Below are 22,443 nucleotides of genomic sequence, written 5' to 3' on the forward strand. Positions count from 1 at the left end.
CAGATGTTCAAGAGAGATTTATAAAAGGCAGAGGAACCAGAGATCAAATTGCCAACATCTGTTGGATTATCGAAAAAGTAAGAGAGTTCCAAAAAATCACTTACTTCTGCTTTATTGACTAAGCCAAAGCCTTTGACTGTGTGAATCACAACAAACTCTGAAAAATTCTTCAAGAGATGGGAAAACTAGACCACCTGACTTGCCTCCTGAGAAATCTGTATGCAGATCAAGAACCAACAGTTAGAACTGGACATGGAACAACAGACTGGTTCCAAATCAGGAAAGGAGTACATCAAGGCTGTATATTGTCACCCTGCTTATTTAACTTATATACAGAGTACATCATACAAAATGCCAGGCTGGATGAAGCACAAGCTGGAATCAAGACTTCTGGGAGAAATATCAATAACCTCAGATATGCAGATCACACCACCCTTATAGCAGAAAGTGAAGAAGAGTTAAAGAGCCTCTTGATAAAAGTGAAAGACGAGAGTAAAAAAGTTGGCTTTAAACTCAACATTCAGAAAACTAAGATCATGGTATCTGGTCCCATCACTTTTGGCAAATAGATGGGGAAACAATGGAAACAGTGACAGATTTTATTTTGGGGGGCTCCAAAATCACTACAGATGGTGACTGCAGCCATGAAATTAAAAGATACTTGCTCCCTGGAAGAAAAGTTATGATCAACCTAGACAGCATATTACAATGCAGAGACATTACTTTGCCAACAAAGGTCTGTTTAGTCAAAGCTATGGTTTTTCCAGTAGTTACATATGGATGTGAGAGTTGGACTATAAAGAAAGCTGAGTGCCAAAGAATTGATGCTTTTGGACTGTGGTGTGAAGACTCTTGTGAGTCCCTTGGATTGTAAGGAGATCCAGTCAGTCCATCTGAAAGGAAATCAGTCCTGTATTTTCTTTGGAAGCACTGATGCCGAAGCTGAAACTCCAATATTTGGCCATCTGATGTGAGGAACTGACTCACTGGAAAAGACAAAGATGCTGGGCAAGATTGAAGGTGGGAGGAGAAGGGGACTATAGAGGATGAGGTGGTTGGATGGCATCACCGACTCGATGGAAATGAGCTTGAGTAAGCTCCGAGAGTTGGTGTTGGACAGGGAAGCCTGGTGTGCTGCAGTCCCTGGGGTCGCAAAGAGTCGGACACGACTGAGTGACTGACTTGAATACCTATGACACATATGTCAGGCACAATACTAGTTTTCCCATGTCTAAGCAAACCAGGAAGGGGGACCAGAGTCAGATGAGAAAGCATTAAGAATTAAGTATAGCAAACAAACACTGATTATGCAGACTTCCATAGGAATTTTTGGTAAAGAGTAGCAATAAAATGAAATGATAGACTGAAAGGAAACCAAACCAATGAAAGAAAAAAAATTATTTTACATATTAAGAGTGAAATAGAAGAATCCAGTGAAGATGGAGAAATGAACACAGCGCAAATCGAGGTCCAAGAGAAGGCAGGAACTTAGAGACCAGTACCACCCGTGGGGGTTTTAGGGGGTGAGCCTTGGAAAGTGGGAAGGGATGAACAGTTCTCTGAAGTAGGCAGAAGGGAGCAGGGTGTTTTAACATGCCTTCCCTCTCTTTAAAACAATAGATGTGAACGCAGCAAGAGTCTAAGGCTACAAGACAAGAATACACATTCCCTAAAGAAAAACTGAATAGAGTACAGACTAAGTATCTGGAAGTTTTACCAGCTAGATATAAAAACTGATTAATACAGAAGAAATGTATATTTCAGTGGAGTGGTAGATGCATGTGTGAGAAATAGATTTCAATGTTAGCAAAACAGCGAAATCTGCATAGCATATATGTTTTAAGAACCAAGAATCTAATTATGTCCAAAAATAATACAAAGCTTCTATAGTCTCCAGTTGTTTAAAAAAATACAAATTTTTTTGGTAGCTTAAATTTATAACAAAACAATCTTCAACACCTTGATTTGGTATCTCAAGGTCAAATACAAAAAGAAATGTATAAAAACATTTATTGTACATAAATCTGTAACATTTTACACCAGAGAGGAAAAATGGTGCACATTTTTCCTTATCATGGAAGGCATCATCATAAAATTCAGGTTATGAAGATGGAAGTGTGGCAAGAAATGTCACATTACAATGGAGCACTATGTTTCAGAAAACAATTCATTAGAAAGAAAACAAATGAATGTTTTATGCTACTTGCCAAGTAAGAAAACTTTAAATGAGACTACTTAAAATAACAGGATTATAAATATCGTTGCTAACCTTTTTAGTCCCCCAAAGTGTAGGTCTAACTATTTATATTATCAAAATATGTACTTTTTTTTCTTTTCTTTAATTGAAGCAACAGGGATTCACCATATAACACAGGGAATTATATCCAATATCATGTAATAACTTACAGTGGAATATAATCTGCAAAATACATATTTTTGATGCCTGGCAATAGTAGGTCCCACCACAACTGGGTCTGTACAGCAAAGATGAGCAAGCCTACCAGTAGTTTCCAGAAAGTATAGCAAACAAACAAGCTTACATGGCCCAAAATGCTTCCACTACACCAGTGAGAGGCTAACCAGACTGCCCATGTATTGATATAAGTAATCCCATAGGCCTCAAACCATAAGAGAAAAACTTTCATGACTATAAGCCCTATTTACTTGGGGGCTCAAATCCCAAACTGAAAGTTTTCTGAACATTCAAACCAAAAATATTAAAAATGGATAGAGAAGATGGTAACCATGGAGGCCCAGCCACTATACTGCCCATCATAAACACCTACTGAGGCCAGAATAATTTCTGGAGTAAATCTCTGCAAATAGAAAGCAGTTCTACTGGAAACTAAAGTCTCAGGGCCAAGTTTGAAGACCAACATTTTTTTCAGTGAGATTAACAGCTGAAGTGATACCTGTCAGTTCCAGGTTGAGAAGGCAAACAAGTAGTGACCAGGAGAAGAGAAAAGAGCAGGGAAAGCATGAAGGTTTGCTGAAGCTCAAAGGTGGGCTCAGAGACAATGAAGGACTAAGATAGGGAATGACAGGAACTGGTTAATAAAGAGACCTCTTGGTTGGAGATTTCAGAAGTAAAACACATGCTTCCTGTGAGACAACTCAAGAGCAAAGCTGCACATAAAATGAGAAGTAAAAATCTTGAAGCTGAGCAACACAGGACATGTAAAAACTGAACAAGACAGAGAAAGCTCTAGAGTCCATGCAGTGGTAAACCAATGAGCTGACTAACGACCAGCTGCCAAAGAACAGGCAGGAAGTGCTATAAAACCCGGGGGGGGGCAGGAGTTAGTAGCCAAACTCACTAAGGAAGAAGAAAGGAAAGGGAAGCAAAGTGATTCTGATTTTTTTCTTTCAATAAAGTTTAAAAATAAAAAATAAAAATCAGATTCTGATTTTTTTTTCTTTTAAAAATATTTATATTGTTAACTATGGTGGACAAGGCAGGAATAAAAATTGAAAACAGCTTTACCTTTACCATCTTTAAGGCCTCTGGACCTCATGTAATGTTTAAGAGTAATGAAGGATTATCAGTAACGAAGGATTCAGTTGACTTTCTGATCCTTCCACTGACCAGGCTAATGTACCTGACAAGCTTTCTCCTTGACTGACTGTCCCAAGTCATTTAAAAAGAAAGTAACTGGGCCCAAACTCCATGAATGTGGAAGAGCTATCAGAACTTGACCCTAGCCTCACACTTCCAACCAACACAAACATCCAATTTCTAGAAAATCACTTATGATGAAAAAGAAGAAGAAGAAAAAAAGAAAAAGAAGTATTATAAGGTTTAGCAGTTTGCAGAGATTTTTAACCACACTTATCAATAACCATCTCTGTAGAAGTATAGCATATATGATTTCATGGTTGTTCTGTAGATGCAGAGAAAGCCAGTTCACTTATGAGCTAAACAAACATATCACATATTAATGACATGTACAAATAGGTCATTAACTTCTATGCCCTCAGAAGCACTCTTAATTGTCAGGAGCATTTGAGTAAACACAACATAAACTGAAGAACTTCCTAGGGGAAAGGGAGAGTGGAGGTTAGATGACCCAATTTACAGATTAGAAAACCAAGGCAGAGAGAAGTTAAATGTCTCAGCGGTAGACCTCACAGCTGGTTAGTGACTCGGCTGGGGTAAGAAGAACAGCACTGTCTCAAGCCTTTCTTCAGTGATCTACCCCCAACCCCACTGCAAGATGCAAATATCCAGCCGAACTGAGCTAGAGTTTCCAATAAGGAATAAGACTTTATGCTCTTTTTGAAATGTGAAATGAGATGACAATCAGAAAAAAGAATGAGAAGAAATTAAGAAAAAATTATTTGCTTGATATAAAATAATATTAATTTAAAACTATACCTTTATTGCTTCAGATGAAAGTATATTTTCCTTTTTCTGACTTGTACTCATGGGCTCATTTTCAACACTGGAAAAAAAAAACAGTTTTTTTTTGAAATTAAAAGAGAATTACTAAAATCATACGGTTTCTGTGTTTAATGCAAAAACTGAAAGGTCCTTTTTAATCTGTAATGCCCCAAAGATTCACATACAAAGTGTTACACTAAGAAGCTATTAATTTGAGTGTCTATACTTGAAACACACATTCAAAAATGCTCATCAGGCTCCAGACATTTCGGTGAGTCCATTCTGCTTTATGACCAGCATCACACCAATGACACACCTGAACAATGGAGCAAGAGTGTACAACTATCATAATCTTGGAAAGTGTTGGCACTCTTTTTTGACTCTATTTATATTATGGTTCTCCACAGCCCAGTCTTTTTTTAACCCTATGCTAACAGTTATTTGAAATATATTTCTACTCAACAAATTTTTATAAACATACAGGGTCATCTAGAGATTTCTGGGAATACTTAAAAGAGATGCAAAAAAAAAAAAAAAAAAAGAGAGAGAAAGAGAGATGTAGGTTTATCTGATCCCAAGTATGTTCTTGGGCTTCCCTGGTGGCTCAGACAGTAAAGAATCTGCCTGCAATGTGGGAGACCTGGGTTCTATCCCTGGGTTGGGAAGATCCCTTGAAGAGGGCAGGGCAACCCACTCCAGTATTCTTGCCTGGAGAATCGTCATGGACAAAGGAGGCTGGCAGCTGTATAATCCATGGTCAAAAAGAGTCAGACACAACTGAATGACTAAGTACACACAAGTGTGTCCCAGATGGTGCCTTAAAAATCTGATTTTCCAGATAGTCACTTTTAACTGTCTTGTCTGGAATACCTTCACAGATGTCTTATAAGATGTCATAATAACTTATTTTGCCTATTAGGTACATATACATTTTAGATCTAAATAATTAACTCTTTACATTGACATGTTATTTTGTTTTCATACTTTCATAATCTGAGACAAATTGAGTAGCTTCACTCTAAAGATTATTGTGGCACTTTACCATGAACTGGGAATCGTGCATGGCCTTGAGGATTTAAGAACAAGTAGGTCAGGATCTTCGCAAAACAAGGTCTAGTAGGGGAGACTGATAAACAAACTAATAATACAGTCTGGTGCAAGTTATAACTGCTGAATGAATGAAGTGCCATGGAGCACAGAGGAAGCAAGAGGCAGAGACTCTGCCCGCTCAGTCAAGCGCCCATGCAGGAGGTACAAAGGCAAGGGTTGATAATGATACAGTATTTGGGGGGTAGCTTAGTCGATAAAGAATATGCCTGCGATGCAGGAGATCTGGGTTCGATTCCTGGATTGGGACGATCCTCTGGAGAAGGAAATGGCAACCCACTCCAGTATTCTCGACTGGAGAATCCCATGGACAGAGGAGATTGGCAGACTACAGTCCATGGGGTCGCAAGAGCTGGACAGGACTTAGCGACTAAACCACCACCACCACCATGTTCTGTCTGTTTGTTTTAAGGTTAAGACTGAAGCACAGGATCTTGTGACAGGCAGCGATAATCCTGCTAGAGATGAGAATGAGAACAGAGGTTAGTGGATGCCAGACCAAGAAGAACCTGTCTGACCCATCACAGAATGTGACCTTTGTTCTGCGAGCACTGGGAAGCCTTCAGGCAGGAGAATGACTGGGTGGGGAAAAACACATGGATGGAATTGTGGTGACTGGCAGGAGAGGGAATGGAAAGGGGGGTTCCACAGCTCCCACTAGGATACTAAGCAAGGACACCATTTAAGATTTTCTATCCATACAATCCAGTACAATTGAGCAGACTATCCATCCAGGCAACAAATGACAATGATTTAAAAAAAAAAAAGAAGGATAAAAATAGATGATGAACACCTGGAAAATACAACGGATTCAAATTTCATTCAGTCTCAGACTCTATGCAGAAACACAAGGACAGAAAAGATACAGCCACGCTCAAATGCCAGTAAGAAAAATTACGCATGTAAATAAATACATAAGCTATGTGTTTAAAATAAGAAAACTCCATAGGGTAAAATAGGGACAAAGTAGAAAAACAATGTACAAGTCAGAATTGTAACCTATATACATGGACATGTCTATAAAATAATGTCTCAAATGGTTAACATTTTAAATATGAGTGGGTTATTTTGTTTTTTCCTGTTTTACTAGGCTTATCTTTTGCCACAAGGTTATTTATAATTCAGATTTTTTAAAAGTTAAATGTCAATACTTGTCTATTTAAGCTCAAATCAAAGAAAAGAGACTGGCAAAATACACATAAAAAGAGCATGATATAAACATTTGGGGTATAACCATGAATACTACTGACCCTGGTGATTTGATAAGTATATTTTCTAACTACAGTCTATTTTGAATCTAGTTAATTTCTAAATATAATCTATCTAAATATACAATAGACAGTTTAGTATCCTAGTTCAAGATTTCTGAAAGGATATTTATTTAGAGTGTTCACAGGGTATTGTGTAAGCTTGGAGAATGAAATGGCAACTCACTTTAGTATTTATGCCTGGAGAATTCCGTGGACAGAGGAGCCCGGCAAGCTTCAGCCCATGGGGTCACAGAGAGTCGGACATGACTGAACGACTAACACTATAAGCTTACTGCCTTACTGAAATTGTATACGAAAACAGTAAAAAGTGTCTTTCCCAGTACAAAAGCTCTGCAGAAAATGCAGCTCAGGGTCCATGGGATTTAAGGAAGAAGTTAGGATTTTCAAGTAGCTATAATTATTTCCACACTGTAAACACACACAAAATGCCAAAAAAAAAAAAAAGTTTTAAGTCAGAACATAAGTATTCTACATTGCGCAAACAACTGAAGAATTTAAAGCTGAAATCACCAAGAACAGTTAATACTTGACACTTTATAAAACTTGTTGAAAGTTATATCCTAAGGTTTACCTTTCACAAATAGTATGGCTAAACTGAAATTTTAAAATGTGTCGTTTTAAAACAACATTTTAAAATTCTGGATTAAGTAGAAAAATCACTGCTTCAGTTAAAGCTTTCCCCACGTCGTTCCTGGATGTCTGGAGTCCCGTCTCCATTCGTCTCTGTCTCTGACATCCTCTGGATGGCTCTGGTTCAATCCATTCTTCTTAGATACAGTGATCATTAATCTGACCATGATACTCTCCTGCTCAAAAACTCCTTCAGTGATTCTCCATCAGCTGATGAATGAAATGAAGAGTCCTTAGTTTAACTATAGAAAGTTCTTCATGACCTGGTTGCAGACAAACCTGTCACCTAGAACCCATTCTCAGAACACACCAAATTCACATACCAGCAAACTACTTTCTCCTCCTGGCTGCAACACCCTTCCCCACCCTGTCCAACTCCTAATCCTCCTTCCCAATTGATTCCTATGTTAACCTGTAATTTGTGTGACCCCACTACACAGAGTGATACCCCTCAAACATTCCTGCTAGTAATTACCATAATGGCTGGTTGTTTGTCCATTTGTCTAACTAGATTTGAACTCATATAACCCAGGGACTGTATCACTCATGGCTGTATCCCAAAGCCTAGCATCGCGCTTGGCACTGTGAAGGCATTCAAGTATTGTTTGTCAGATGGACTGTAAAAATAACTGCTATCAAACATTCTGGTTGTGTGTGCTTAATCAGAAAACACTGTGCCATTAAGAACAACATAATAATACACAGTAATCCTTTTTCCTTAATGACACACTAGTATGTAAGTCTCTTGAAAGAATATACCATCCACTCTCATCCAGCAACAACTTTCTCAAAAGACATAAGAGAGTGAAGTTGGGCTGGGAGAAGGTTACTCAATAAGAACAAGGGTATTTTCAACTGACTTCCAAACAAAACACACAAAAATTAGGACAGGATTCATAAAGATACTCGAAACACTGGATATTTAGATGTCAGCCTAGATTAAAAAAAAAGAAAAAGAAAGAAAAGGAAAAGAAGAAATATCAACAGAAAAGTCTCAAAAGGCTTGGAAATGGTACTCTCAGACTCAAAAATAAAATGTAAGAGAAAGAAAAACTTTTCAAATTCAGATGATCTCAAACCTTAAGAAAGACAAGCCTTTCCTATTGTTCTCTCACAATTTAATCCCCTTTGGGACCTGGGAGTATTTCAATAGCAGTATTTTTAGAAAGCACACATTCTGCTCAAGGCAGGGAGTTGAGGGGGCAGGCATCATGATCACACTTGGGTACAAATAAGACTACCTTGAATTTTAACATCCTCATCTAACTTAGCTAACACAACTCGGGAAATTAAATCTAGATAAGCATCAAGGTCAAAGTGACACAGAAGCTCCTCATTTTTGATGCAGCCTTATTTAGACCATAACTGAAAACCAGGAATCCAATGTACAGCCATTAAGAACCCACTTACTTTATGCCAGACATAAAATAAAACAAACCTCCTGGGCCATAAAAAAAAAGGAGGCATATTTACATTCTAAAGCTCAAACAATTTACAGAGAGTCCCTATCCCGTCACTTAAAATATCTTACACTATTACTTTTAATCAAATTCTAACAAGATTCCCCAACTCACAGGAAGTAAGGAGGAGAAAACTAGGTCCAAGAACTCAGTCACCAGACACATCCTTGCACTTTTTAGGTGCCAGACACTGTTCTCAGTACACACTAGGAAACGAGCAGTGAACACGCCAGACAACACCCTGGCCCTCTTTCCCTGAGAATCCCTCTCTAGAGGCACCATAATCACCTGCACAGTTGTTTATTAAACAAATGTGGGGGCCTGGCAGTCAAGGATTCCAGCTGGAGTGGGGCCCAGGAATCCACATTTTCCACAACCGGCCCCTCCTTCCCTGGGTTGTTCAGATGCAGGCCATCCTCTGATCAAGTTCCTGATAAACAACAGCGTGAGAGCCTCTTTACTGAGCTGAAACCAGCAACCGAGAGTTGCACAGAGAAGAGAATGATATGGTTGGAGGGATATCCATTATTTCAATGTGTTATATGGTGATAATTAAAGGACAGGTATCAATTTTTTCAAAAGCTCACTCCTGTGAAATAGCACCCATTTTGCAACACTGATGTTCAGCAGAGATGGTCCCAGTGAAGAGCTGTTGCCTGAATGAGCATGCAGGGTATGCGAAGTCCAGAGGGACGGAAGAAAAATCCCCTCTTTGAGTGTTTACCACGTACTGAAACCTAAGGGATGCTGCTTGGTCTCTTCCAGAGTCAGTCCCTCAAGCGGTAAGAATGCCACTTCCTAGACGGTCACTGGATAGTCATGCAGGAGCAGATGTGGCTGGAGGCAGGGTGAGGAAGACAAAGTTCTTCACTCCTCCCCCTCCTGCAACAAGGCAGCTGAGTACCACCTCTTACTCTGCTGTTTCTCTCACACACCGTTATGGTGGCTGCATCAGAAAAATCTGGAAGTATTGAAGAACTGAATACAGCTTCCATAACTGTCTTCCAAAGGCCAGCCCACTTTTCAGTGGATTCCCGAGTCTGTGATTTCTTGCTATTTCCAGAAAGGAGGCAATTTCTGGTACTGGTAACATCATGGCCATAATTCTGAGCATTCTCAAACTCAAGGTGACTTCATAGAAGGTGGTGTCTTGTTTGGGGCTTCCCCAGCGGCTTCGCAGGTAAAGAATCCTCCTGCAGTGCAGGAGACACAGGTTTGATCCCTGGGTAAGGATGGTTCCCCTGGAGAAGGAACCGGCAATCCGCTTCAACATTCTTGCCTGGGAAATCCCAATGACAGAGAAGCCTGGTGGGCTACAGTCCATGTGCCTACAGAGAGTTGGACACAACTGAGCGATGGAACACACATGCCTGGTTTGGGCATGGCCTTATTTCTAAGCAGGACCCCCAACCCACTACCCCCAGGAACTTGCCACCATTCCTAGGGGCCTGTGCTGAGGACTTCTCTGCCTCCTCTCTTTCCCACTCTAGCTTTTCACTTTCATCCTAGAAGGGGCAGTCTACAGTACTAGCAATATAGCTGAGGACCGGGAATGAGAATACAGGTTAATCTGTTTCTCTCTTCCCTCACTAACATAAAACCCTGAGAGTTCTGGAAGCCTGGTCCACACCACTTCAGTAAAGCCTTGGAGGACTAAATGAAAAAGACTATGGAACAAGGGAGAGGATCTCTTCCCAACCCACTCCCTTTCTTGCTGTTACCAGAAGCGAAAAGCTCTGCAAAAACTCGAAATGGACAGAGGTCTGTTTCAGGGATGGCATCTTATGATGGACAAAAGGTCTTCAGTCAAAATGCCCCTTTCTGGATCTTCCTTTTTCAAACACATACATTGAAAGGGTCAGACCAGCCCTCTGCCAGATCTAAAATCACATATGACCCTCCAATAAGCAGAGAGAAAGAGGAAAAGGCAGATGAATCTTGAGGCTTTTGTGGTAAAGAAAGAGAAAGACTGTGATCAAGAAGCCAATTCAGTTAAAATATTAGGGCGTGACAACAAGTAGACAGAGCTTCTACTGTCCCTGACTTCAAAGTGACTGAGGCCACCAGGGGCCTGTCCTCTATTTCCTTGGATTTCTCCCTCTCACTGCCACTCAAGTGCTGAAATATAGGTTGAACTTTACCCCCACACCCTCCAAAGGGCCTGCTCACGCCACGGGGCACCTACACTACCTTGGGGATCTTTTCTTAGAAACACATCTTCACCAGACAAGCTCTAGAGTTCTCTTTGCTCGTTGTACTGAAGGTACTGTGTGGTGGTGGTTAGTCACTCGGTCGTGTCCGACTCTGTGTGACCCCACAGATTATAGCCTATTAGGCTCCTCTGTCCATGAGGATTCTCCAGGCAAGAATACTGGAGTGGGATGCCATGCCATCCTCCAGGGGATTTTTCCAACCTTGGGACTAAACCCAGATCTCCCACACTGCAGGCAGATTCTTCACTGTCCGAGCCACCAGGGAAGCCCAACTGAAGGTACAGTATATTACAGATTAAACTGACTTTTATCTACTGGCCTGGAGCCCCACCCAGCATCTCCAACCCTGCTTCTGTGGGGATAAAAACAGAGTTCCACACTGACAATTTCCAAACAACCATCTGGAAAACTGTCCATTCATAAACAGTGACTGCCAGCAGTAGAGTAGTACTTGTATTTTTTTTAATGACCATTAGCAGAATATAAAACAGGTGGTTATGGCTATTTCTGGGTTTCAAATTAAAAGGTAAGTAAAAGCTGCACTTTTAAGACAGTCAAATAGCATGCATTTTAGCTCAAACATCTGGTCTCTCGATGTCAGACCTCTTTGGAGAGCAACTAGGAGCAGGGAGGAGAGTAATAGATATGATCATGAAGCTCTATGGCTTTGCAGTCTTAGAGCTTCTGACAGTCCTTTCCCCATAATGTCAACCCTCTCCTATAATTTTTCTATCTACCTGGAAGCTGATTTACTTTTGTTCCTATCACATGCTCCCAAAATGAGACCCATAATTACAGTTTAATCAGAGGCTACAAAGTGAGAATCTCAGGCAGTTTGACGTGACCTGAGCTGTCCATCTACACGTGACATGAGCAACTGCTGTATTCTCCCAAAGTCCTCTTCCTCAAACCCCTCAGATTCTAAACATTTGTGACCAACCTCACAAGGATCAATACCCTGATCTTTTGCTGTGACATGAACTCAAAGCAGTACTCTAGCTGCCGTCTAGAATGGGACACTCATTCGTGTACCACTTGACACACCACCTGAGAGAGGAGCTCTGGAGACCCCAGAACAGGTGAGCCTGGACCTTCCCAGTGGCTGACCAAGACTGACGTCTCCTCCAACTCAGACCCTTCCTCCTCTGTCAAGTCTTCTGAGACCAACAAGCTGATAAACTATTTAAGAGGATACAAATATATATGCACATACAAACCCATGCTCAAGTGATAGTTTTCTTAAAAAGTAATCTTATCATCTCAACTCCTGACCAAGGCTGACCTCATCTGGCCCCTGGCTCCTTTCCATTCTGTTGTCTCTGCCTATTCTGACACCTGTGCCAACAGGAGCCTGCCCCAGGATCTTGACACAGGCTTTTCCCTCTGCCTGGAAAGTCCTTTGCTCTGATTTGCTCATTTCCTGATCCCTGGGTCAAGAAAATTTCCTGGAAAAGGAAATAGCAACCCACTCCAGTATTCTTGCCTGGGAAATCCCATGGACAGAAGAGCCTGCTGGGCTACATACAGTCCATTGGGTTGCATAAAGTTGGACATCACTGAACAATTAACATTCATTCACATTAATTCAAGTATCACGTAGGTCTTGGGTCAGGTGTTCCCCAGCAGACAGGCCTCACGAGCATCCTCTCTATACCTTACTCCACACTCACTACTTCTGTCATGTCCTCTTCTCTCATCTGACTTTATTTTACTATAAAGCACGTCATATATAAATCTATATAACTTTCCCATCAGAATACAGACTCTCTGTAAATGGAGACACATTAAGACATTCACACTAGATTATGAAAAGTGATGACCCATCTAAGATCTTTCAAAAGAGTAAAATTAAATTATTTTGATTATTTCTAAGAGTATATGTACTACTGTATAAAATGATAAAGCACCAATGTTAAGTGGGGGAAAAAAATCAAATTTCAAAATCCTGAAGAAGACTTTTACTTTTTCTAAAAATATGTATACATGTAGACACGCATATCAGAAGTGATCTAGCAGAACAGCACTTGTCTCTGGGTGGATAGGGTTATGTATGACTTGTGTTCTTTTTTCTTTTTGATTTTTCTTTAATTTCATACCTGTTTTAGAAGAGCATATATTACTATTCAAAGGCAAGCAAAACAAACAAAAAAATCCCAAGTATTGTAGTTGATTCTAAAAAGCAAATAAGAACAAGTCAGTGAAAAATGCAAGCAATGAACCTAGAGAAGACAAACAGCTAAATACTAATAGTACAAATAGTACATAATAGCAATTTCTTTGTATCATAATAAATGTAACATTGCCAAATAAGATCTTATCTACCTATCTATAATAGAACAATGGAACAATTAAACTGATTACCACACACATTTTTCAGCTTTGATTAATATAGCACAATGCCACCTGTCCAGCCAGGGTATGCTCTTTAGTACTTTGACAGCAAAGACAATAATAGGCTAAGAGTTTACATCTCATGCTACCTGTTCCCAGTTATCAAAATATAAAATTCAAAGAATTTCATTCCTTGTTATAAGCACAGCAGTTACAGAAAAAAAAATTATGACCTGCAAAGGTAATATCCATATTTTGTATAAATTTTAATATAAAGAGTAAAGCAGAAATTTCTAACATATCATGTAGCTATCACATAAAATTAGTACTCATGAGAGCATTCAAATACCATTTTCATGTCATTTCTGTCATTTGTGCTATTTATCATAAAGGACATATAAGATGTGCTCCTTCAAAAGTATGTTGTGCTATTCTAAACAGCTGTATTTTATATACATGGAAAAGTTGACTTTTGATTTAATCCCCAAATTATAACACTTATTTTGGCTGAATGAATAAAGAGAAGTGGAAAGAGATATAAAATAGCTCAATCCTCATCTACCATCAGCAGAAACCAATATAGATTGTCTAAAGTTTACAAATAAAGAATAGCAAATAGACATGTGTACAAAAAGATCAGAGGAACAGACTGAAGGAGATTAAAACAGTTTCCTCTAGGAGTGGGCCCACCCCTGTCAAATACTCCACAGCCCATGAGACATGCTGGTACTTATTTTAAGAAGGGAAGGAAGATTTGTGCTATGTGTGCCTTCCCCACAGAACTGCAGGAGTGTTTTGAACCAATGCCATGCTGCACTGGATTCCCAGAGGTTAGTACAGCACCTGGCATGAGTGGTACCAAAGGGATTCTTGTTAAAAACATTGGTGAGCTTTTCAAATCAAATGATGAAAACGTTAGGAACACACAGCGGAAATACCCAAAGCATTTTCATCTGTGATCTTTCCAGTAAAACAGAAGTCTTCCTAACCTATACTGCGTACGCCTGTTACCCTACAGAGTTTTGGCTGGCATTCTAAAGCTGGAAGAGATCTTAGCTATGAGGGCTATCTCCTTTCCTTTATAATCAGATTGAGAGAATATTTCAGGTCAGAGTCACATGACTACTCAAAGTGGATGATTTACGTGATCTCATAAAAATAAGTTGGTATTTTTGAGGCTCTGTTAACTCTACCCAGTTTCATGTTGCAGATTAAAAATACATAGACCTCTCTCATACCTGCAGAAAGTATCTAAATATCCAATTATTCTGCATTATAAATATTCCATTTATTTGTAGCCTCAATCATAACTTTTCTCACTTGAACAAGTGAATGGAGTTCATTCTTCCTTTGGAGAATTTTTGCCAACACAGGATCATAAATCCTCTCTTTTATCCTCTTTTATACAAAGATATTCACTAGGTCATAACCAGTTTTCTGAAATAGGTAATTCATATAATTTTTTAAGTATAAAAAGGTGTAAAATGAAGAAGTCTCCCTCCTATTCCTCATTCCTTCACCCAGTCTCTCATCCTTCCCAAACATTTAACACAATACTAGTAACAGACTTTTTTCATACTCCCCCATTTTCAAATGCAAATAGGAGCACACTATACACAATGGTTTGTATCTTGCCTTAAAAAGGTTTTTAAATCTATTTTTCTTATCAGTATACAAAAAGCTTTATCATTTTTGACAGCCACATAATAGTCCACTACGTGGATACATGCTAAGTCACTTCAGTCGTGTCCGACTCTGTGTGACCCCATAGGCGTCAGCCTACCAGGCTCCCCCGTCCCTGGGATTCTCCGGGCAAGAACACTGGAGTGGGTTGCCATTGCCTTCTCCAATGCATGAAAGTGAAAAGTGAAAGTGAAGTCGCTCAGTCGTGTCCGACTCTTTGCTACCCCATGGACTGCAGCCTACCAGGCTCCTCCGTCCATGGGATTTTCCAGGCAAGAGTACTGGAGTGGGGTGCCATTGCCTTCTCCGACATGGATACATGGTGATCTACCAATTAGTCCACTATTATAAGACTTCATTTTAATCTTCATCTCTTGCTAATTAAAACAACACTGCAATGATTAAATTTGTAGTGCCAACTTTTAGCTTGTTTTGCAAGCTGTATACATCCAATGGAATTTCTAAAAGGGAACTGTTAAATCAGGGTATGTGAATGTATGATGTTGATAGAGCGCATCAAAGTTCCCTCCAAAATGGTGCCTCAATTTACACTCCCACTAGTAGTGTACCAGAGTTCCTGCCTACCTACACTGAACTCAGGTTTTGATTATCAGACAGGTGGAATATGGTACCTTGCTATAGGCTTCATTTGAATCTTTTTAGGAGACTAACCCTTTTTATGTGTTTAAATATAAATTTATAAAGTATATATAATTTCCTCTCTCAACTGCCAGGAGTATCAATTCTTTACTGTACTGAGCACTGACCCAGGCCATCTGGGCAGACACCCAGCTGCAGGCCATAGTCTTATTTGCAGTCAAAACATTTTCTAAGGCCTTGCCTTCTGTTTGGGTCTTCTTTCCAAGTTGAGCAGAAGAAGCAGTCACAGAATGCTGTAGGTTTTGAATTCAGGAAGGAGGATGACTCCTTACTCTACCACAAGATCTGTGAGACTTTTGATTAGCTACTGGACCTCTCCAAGCCTTAAATTATGTGTCTGTAAAATGGAGTAAAGATTCCTGTCTCATAAGGTTGCTCTGAGTATTAAGTGATTGTATATGTTGAAAGCCCCAAGCACAGGGCTTGGATCTTACTAGAGCCTCAATTAAGGGTGGTTTAGTTTTGTCATCACTAATCTGTCAGGCACAAAAGGACACTTAACTAAGCAAACTTTAGTTGTTTCACTGCTTTGGCATATTTCCAGTTAAATACCCCCAGGGGTTAAACATTGAGGGATAACCCTGCTGGAGCTGTACCAGTACTTGGCCTTCATGACTGCCACACAACGAATTATTTCTAGTCACAAAACCAGTTTCTCTGTCAACATCCAACCATTCTGTATAAGGATGTCCACTCACTTGGAATGCCGATTTTTTGCAAGAATGTGCTTTTCTGCCTCCATCTAAGACTTGCCGGGTCAAGGAGCAGCAGGAGGGACCGAGGGAAATCACGCCCACTCACCCTGCTGGTACAGCTCCTACATCTCCCCAGGAGTCTGCCTCGGCAAAGGATGCTCATCAAACTATGCTCAGAGAGAAGAGAGTGGGAAGATACTTTGAAAGCCTGTTGAAAGTCTTCGTACAACGTGTGACACTCATGAAACAGTGAGTGTGTTCTGAACCACACAAGTCACACACACCAAATGCACGTTTGGCTTATCATGAGTTCATCTGGAAAACAGAGATGTGCAGGTTTATGTCCTCCACTAATTTAAGAACTATTTGAGGGCAGTTTTGGTCTTTTACTCATCTTTGTATCCCATGCCTTAGCAATATACTCAACACATAGCAGTCAAATTTCTGGAACGGACAGACTCAAGATAAACATGACTTCTTGAACTTTTATTTCATGCTAATCCTCTCTCTTCAGTAGACAGTCTGATTCCCTTCCTGAGTTTGAATGTACGTCAATCTGTTTTCTAGTTATCATAGCTGCACTGGCATTTTTGGTATATCTGCACACGAGTGTACTTCATCAGAACTCTGATAATACTTTGAGGGAAAATTGTTTTCTTCTTTATAAAATTCACTATTACCCTTTTTTACATATTCTCCACTGAGATGAAATGTTTGCTTCAAAACAGTTAGAAGTTGTGATTAAATTTATTGCAGGTCAACTTGAGGTACACTTGCAACTCAACACACATTTAGAGTGTACAATCAAGTTAGTTTTCAAGGAAATGTCCTCAGCAAGAAACAGAATCCTCAAGTTAGACATCTGGCAGACACCCTGTTAAACCCAAAAAGACAGATTCTCACTTGAAAAAAAGTATGGTTTCAATACCCTAAAACAGTCTATATTTCTACTCACTGCCAAAAGTAGGTTCTGTGTTTTCCATTAACCTGGAAGCTCAAGATTCTCACAAAATACACACAGCTGAGGACTTCTGGAATTTTCCAGTCATCTTTATTGCTGCAGGCATGAGCCTCAGATGTTGCCCTTCAACACCACATAGGTATCTTATTCCACCAAACTATTACTGATTATTTTGTACAGTGCTTTCAAATCACTGTTTGAAATGTAATCACCATGAAAATTCAGAGCGCAAAGCTCCTTTTTCTTACATAAATGATGCTGTCGTCAACATTTAACAGCTGCTATCAGAGGCACTATTAACATTTGATGAAACTATCTCCTACACTTCAGCTCACTAGTATCGTGGCTCCACCCATTTATCAACCACACTCAGCCATGGTGAAAAGCAAATATTCTCTGAACTTTAAATTAAGAGCCAAACACTCTCTAGAGAACTTTATGGTACCCACCCCCTACCATGTCTCAAAAATGCCCACTTTAAGGGCAGGAGTGTATTATCTCTAGTCAAAGCCACTAATAAATGTTTTAATGATCCACCAACAGAGATTCACTCCCTCACCTGAGCTAGGTACAGAGGACAACAAGATAAATGAGACACAGCCCCTGCTCCTTGGGTCTAGTGATCCTGTCTTACCTTCTATCAATGGCACTACATTGGGACACTCAAAGGAACAGTCAAAAAGAGTATATGTGAAATAGGCCACATTGTTACCCATTTGGAACAAAGGAAGGAAAGGTCCAACTGAATTACATATTCAGTTGTATTTTGAAGGAGCACAGTTCAGAAGGTTGGTGAGCAAGATGGTGTGGAAAAAGAATCAGAGTTTCTGAGTCAGAGAGACCCAATCTCAAATCTCACCCCTGAAACTTATCCCAGTTATGATTTGGGATAAACTGTTCTCCCCTGGGAATGCTCTTCCTCCCCCCACCTTGGGGGAGGTGTTCTGGGTTCTCCCAATGACTGCAGGATGCTCCTGGCAATTAGTGGGGCCACAGATGCTAAATGTCCTGCAAACGACAGGAGAGTCCAGTTCAGCAAAGAATTGTTCCTTCCAAGATGCCGACAGTGTCCACCTCTGGGAATTCTTTTATCCTCAGTTTCCTCAGTTGTCAGAATAGTGATAAGCATACCAACATTCCAGGCTGAGTGTGACGTTTAAAAAGATGATACGAGTAAAAGTACCCAGCCCAAAGGAGTGCACAGTCAGCTTTTGATAAATGCTGTTCTTGCCTCACTATCTTGTGTGATACAGCAAAGAAACAAAATTGAGAGATTATTTTCTCAAAGCAAGGAAAATTAGAAGGCAGGTATCCTCTGAATTTCACAGTTTAGCAGTATCTGTTGAATGGGGCTTCAAAAAATTCTCTAAATTGAGACCAAACACTCTTTATGACCCAGTGCTAAATCTAATTTTCTTAACACCTCTTTCACTCTGCCCGCACTGATGTATACAGCCCTCAAGAGATCATAATCCCAGGCCTTTGCTCAGCCTAGAAGACCCATCCCTTATTTCCATCTTCCTGGTTAAGTTCTCTACCTGTGGAAAACACCACCAGTGCCCTGAAGGCCCAGATAAAACCACCTCCCCCATGAAGCCCTCCTGGCTCTCCCCTATCACTTTTGCTGAGCCTATTCATTGCACACTCATAAACCAGGCTAAACATTACAGCCGTGAATTGAATTCAACTGCAGTTTTCATTTCTATATAATTAAAAACAAATTAATATAAGCACTTTCTGGATGTGGTCAACCACCGAAGATAGAGTATTAACAAGCAATTCAACTGCCAACACTGGAATTCACATACGTAACAGTGTTGATGCAAACAGACTTTTAACTGCTGCAGGTTAATGAGAGCAGCAGCGAACACAGTATATAAATGACGTGTTCACAGCAAGTCATGTCCAAATATCTTACAGCACACCGTAAAAGCAAAAGTTTTCCTGTGATTCAAGTGGGGAAATATTGGAAAACCTGAATCATGGCATGGTACACAGTGGTACAGTTATGGCAACTCCTCAAAAACTTTTTTTTTCTAGTTGGTACCATATGCATTTTGTGAGTAGCCAAAAAACAGCTGTCAGGATAATGCTGTAAATTTTACTTTTATTGGTCTTGTGGCTACGTCTGTGTTTAATTTTCAATTGTGTTCTTAAGGAATTGTTAGGGAATTCTGTTCTTAAGGAATTTATGTCCTATCTGTACTTGTACCTACACAAGTTACACCACGAAACTCATGTAAGTCAACACTGGGAGTGCAAAAAACGAGACTGTACAACTCAAGTTTGAGAGAATGCACTTCAAGTACAAGAAAAAGTCAGGATGCAGACATTAATCCTTAATAAATATTAAGTGGCCTCTGAGTTGCAGGTACTGCACAAACTTGTTCTTTAACTGAAAAGTAGCTATGTGACTCCGGGCATGTTTCTTTAGCTGTTTTTTATAGTAAAACTAGAATACTGATCATACAGGTCTGTCCAACCTCAGGTGTAGTATTTTTAAAAGTATTCTGTTAATTGTAATGTGCCAGACACACCATGGCAACCCACTCCAGTATTCCTGCCTGGGAAATCCCATGGACAGAGGAGCCTGGCAGGCTACATGGGGCTGTAAGGAGTTGGACACTACTTGACAACTAAACAAGACACATCATAGGTACTAGGATGGCTGTTTTCAAGTGGTCTCAGCTTCTCCCAATTCCTTGAAACAGCCCTTTTCTCAGTCATTTTTACATTCCTATCGCACCCAGTCCCATGTCTGAGCAGACTCCCCTGCATCTAAAATCACCAGTACAAAAGGTAAACCAGGCTCCCACTAAAACCAAGAGTTTTTACTGCCTCTAAAGAAACAGCCAAAATACTCTTACATTTTGAAATAAGATCACAGTGACAAATCACAATTCTGTTTCCAATCTTGTTAACACCAGGGTGTTGTGTTACTAGGACATTGGTACTAAGCGTTTCCATTTGTTTCATTAAACTTTCAATAAAGGCTTTGTGTTTATGTCCTTGAAAAGAAAAGATTTAAGCTCATTTAGAAGGTAAAACACCCACACAAAAGATTATCCGCTGTCCCCTTAACATCTGGCAAGTTCTAAAATGGATGAAGGACAAAATTAGCATTCATATAAGCACAATTAAAATTATGATTGTCAAAAAGCAGCAGTCTGTGCCTCTCTGGAAATAAGGAGTAATGGAGAAGTGGTAAGCAAACAAGAGACAAGTTGCGGGAGTGGTTAGCACCAGAAAGAAAGAGATTAGATTTGAGAAGTGGCTAAAAAGCCCAAATAGGGCAGGGAGGCGGGCAAGATTTCAGAACAATTCTGATAGGAACCTGAAATTGGCCTGCCTGTTCCCTTCTAATCCTGACTCAAGGCTAGTTCCGAGTCTACTTCGGGTTTCTCTTAAATACTGCTTCCATATTATCATCCAAGATCGTCAGTGCTGTTACAGTGACGGCAGGCACCAAGGGCTGTCTGCCTACACCAGCATTCTGACATTCTGGTTGAGCCCTGTCAGACTTCAAAACTATTTTTAACTACTATGTAAGTCTGAATTTTAAATTCTCTCTTAACAGGGCAATAATCGCTGAAGCCTCACAGAAGTCTTCCAGTTGTAATAGGGACCTTCTTGGAAAGATGTGGCAGTTTTGTTAAGAGGGTCATAAACCAAATGCTTCACAAGCAGGGAAACTGAGGAACACATAAACGCCCAGGATCCAATCACAAGACAGGAATGAATACTGATGGAAGCAGCTCAATCAGTTACAGTTCTGTTTCCTATCCATTTTTCTTTGAAGCTCTCCAGGAAGCCTTTAACGACTGAAGTAAACACAGCTTTCAGGAGAGCGTCCTTCCAATCACGAGTGATCTTCTGGTGCAATGTGGGGGAAGAGGCAGCAGTAAGCCTCTCTGGCCAGCAAAAGTTTTAAACAGCGAGTTGTATATCACTTAACCCCTCTTCCTCCCTCAGGACAGATGAAAAGACTCCGGAACAGGTATTTTTATTAGTCATGAATTTTTCAAAAAGCTCGATTTTACAGCAGCAGGTGGAGGAAGGAGAAAAAACTGCAAAAAAGGGGGGGGGCACGTTTTTATTATCACAGAAACCAAGACAGCTCGAGTCCAGGTTTCTGGAATCCGTCTGGGATCTTGATGCAGATGTTTTTTCCAAGGAGATTTGGGAAAGAAGGGTGGCATCATTTAAATGTCAGGCAATGGTACATAAGCCTAGCAACGGTTTGATATTTTGATGGCGTCTTGGGAACTCAACATCATCATTCTTAAAAAAAAAAATTACTTTGAAAAACTACGATCAAGACGGCAAAATCCCAGCAGAGCGGGTGGCGCTCCAAAGCGTTTACCTTTCCTATCGGAGTGGTTTTCGGATCGCGCCCTCCTCGCCCTGGCGGACGGCTGGGCTCACTACTCTTTCGCATTACCGCCGGCAGGACGCCGGGGAACTCGCTTCTGCCGGAGAACTTAGAGCAGACGCGAGTGTGGGACGGGAACCGAACCCCGTCCGGGAACGGGAGATGGAGGGCTGAGCGCCCCGCGGGCTGGCCCGGCCGCTGGCCACGGACTTCACCCGGATTTACAGACCAAGTGATGCGGCGCGGGAACTGAGAGAGAAGGAAAACACTTGAGCAATGCAAGAAGAAGAACAGAAAGTGGGGAGCGCAGCCTGGCCGACAGCGGGGCCAGGAACCCCCCCCGTCCTGAGTCGGCGCGGGGGCCCCGACGACCCCGCGGCTCCCACCTGGCAGCGTCCCGGCCCGGCGCGGGCGGCTGGCTTGTCCCCGGCCTCTCCTCCTCTTCCTCTTCCTTGTCCCGGGAAGGGCTTCGGGGAGCAAAGAATCGGGAAAAGCTATGCCAGGGGGCGCCGCCCCTCCTCCGGCCGCCGGACATCTCCCCGGCGCGACAGCCGGTCCGAGGCCGTCCGCGCGGAACGCGTGAGGCGGTGTCGGGAGGCCGGCCCGGGGCCGTGGGACCCGGCGAGGGCAGGAGCGACTCGGCGCGGGCGGCCGGCGCGGCTCAGTCCATCCCGGGCGG

General features: G+C 41.0%; 1 protein-coding gene across 1 annotated transcript in view; it reads right to left on the reverse strand.

Annotated features, from left to right (window-relative positions):
* CRYBG3 (crystallin beta-gamma domain containing 3) overlaps positions 1 to 22,443 on the reverse strand; it is a 122,558-nt gene extending 100,115 nt beyond the window's left edge. Inside the window, exons 1-2 of the mRNA XM_040226612.1 lie at positions 22,151 to 22,443; positions 4,376 to 4,442 (exon numbers count right to left, since the gene is read on the reverse strand). Of these exons, the coding sequence (XP_040082546.1) occupies positions 4,376 to 4,442; positions 22,151 to 22,299 (216 nt within the window). The 5' untranslated portion in view covers positions 22,300 to 22,443. The remainder of the gene's footprint in view (positions 1 to 4,375; positions 4,443 to 22,150) is intronic.

The sequence above is a fragment of the Oryx dammah genome, unplaced genomic scaffold (genome assembly GCF_014754425.2).
Source record: "Oryx dammah isolate SB20612 unplaced genomic scaffold, SCBI_Odam_1.1 HiC_scaffold_2, whole genome shotgun sequence".
NCBI classification, from domain to species: domain Eukaryota; kingdom Metazoa; phylum Chordata; class Mammalia; order Artiodactyla; family Bovidae; genus Oryx; species Oryx dammah.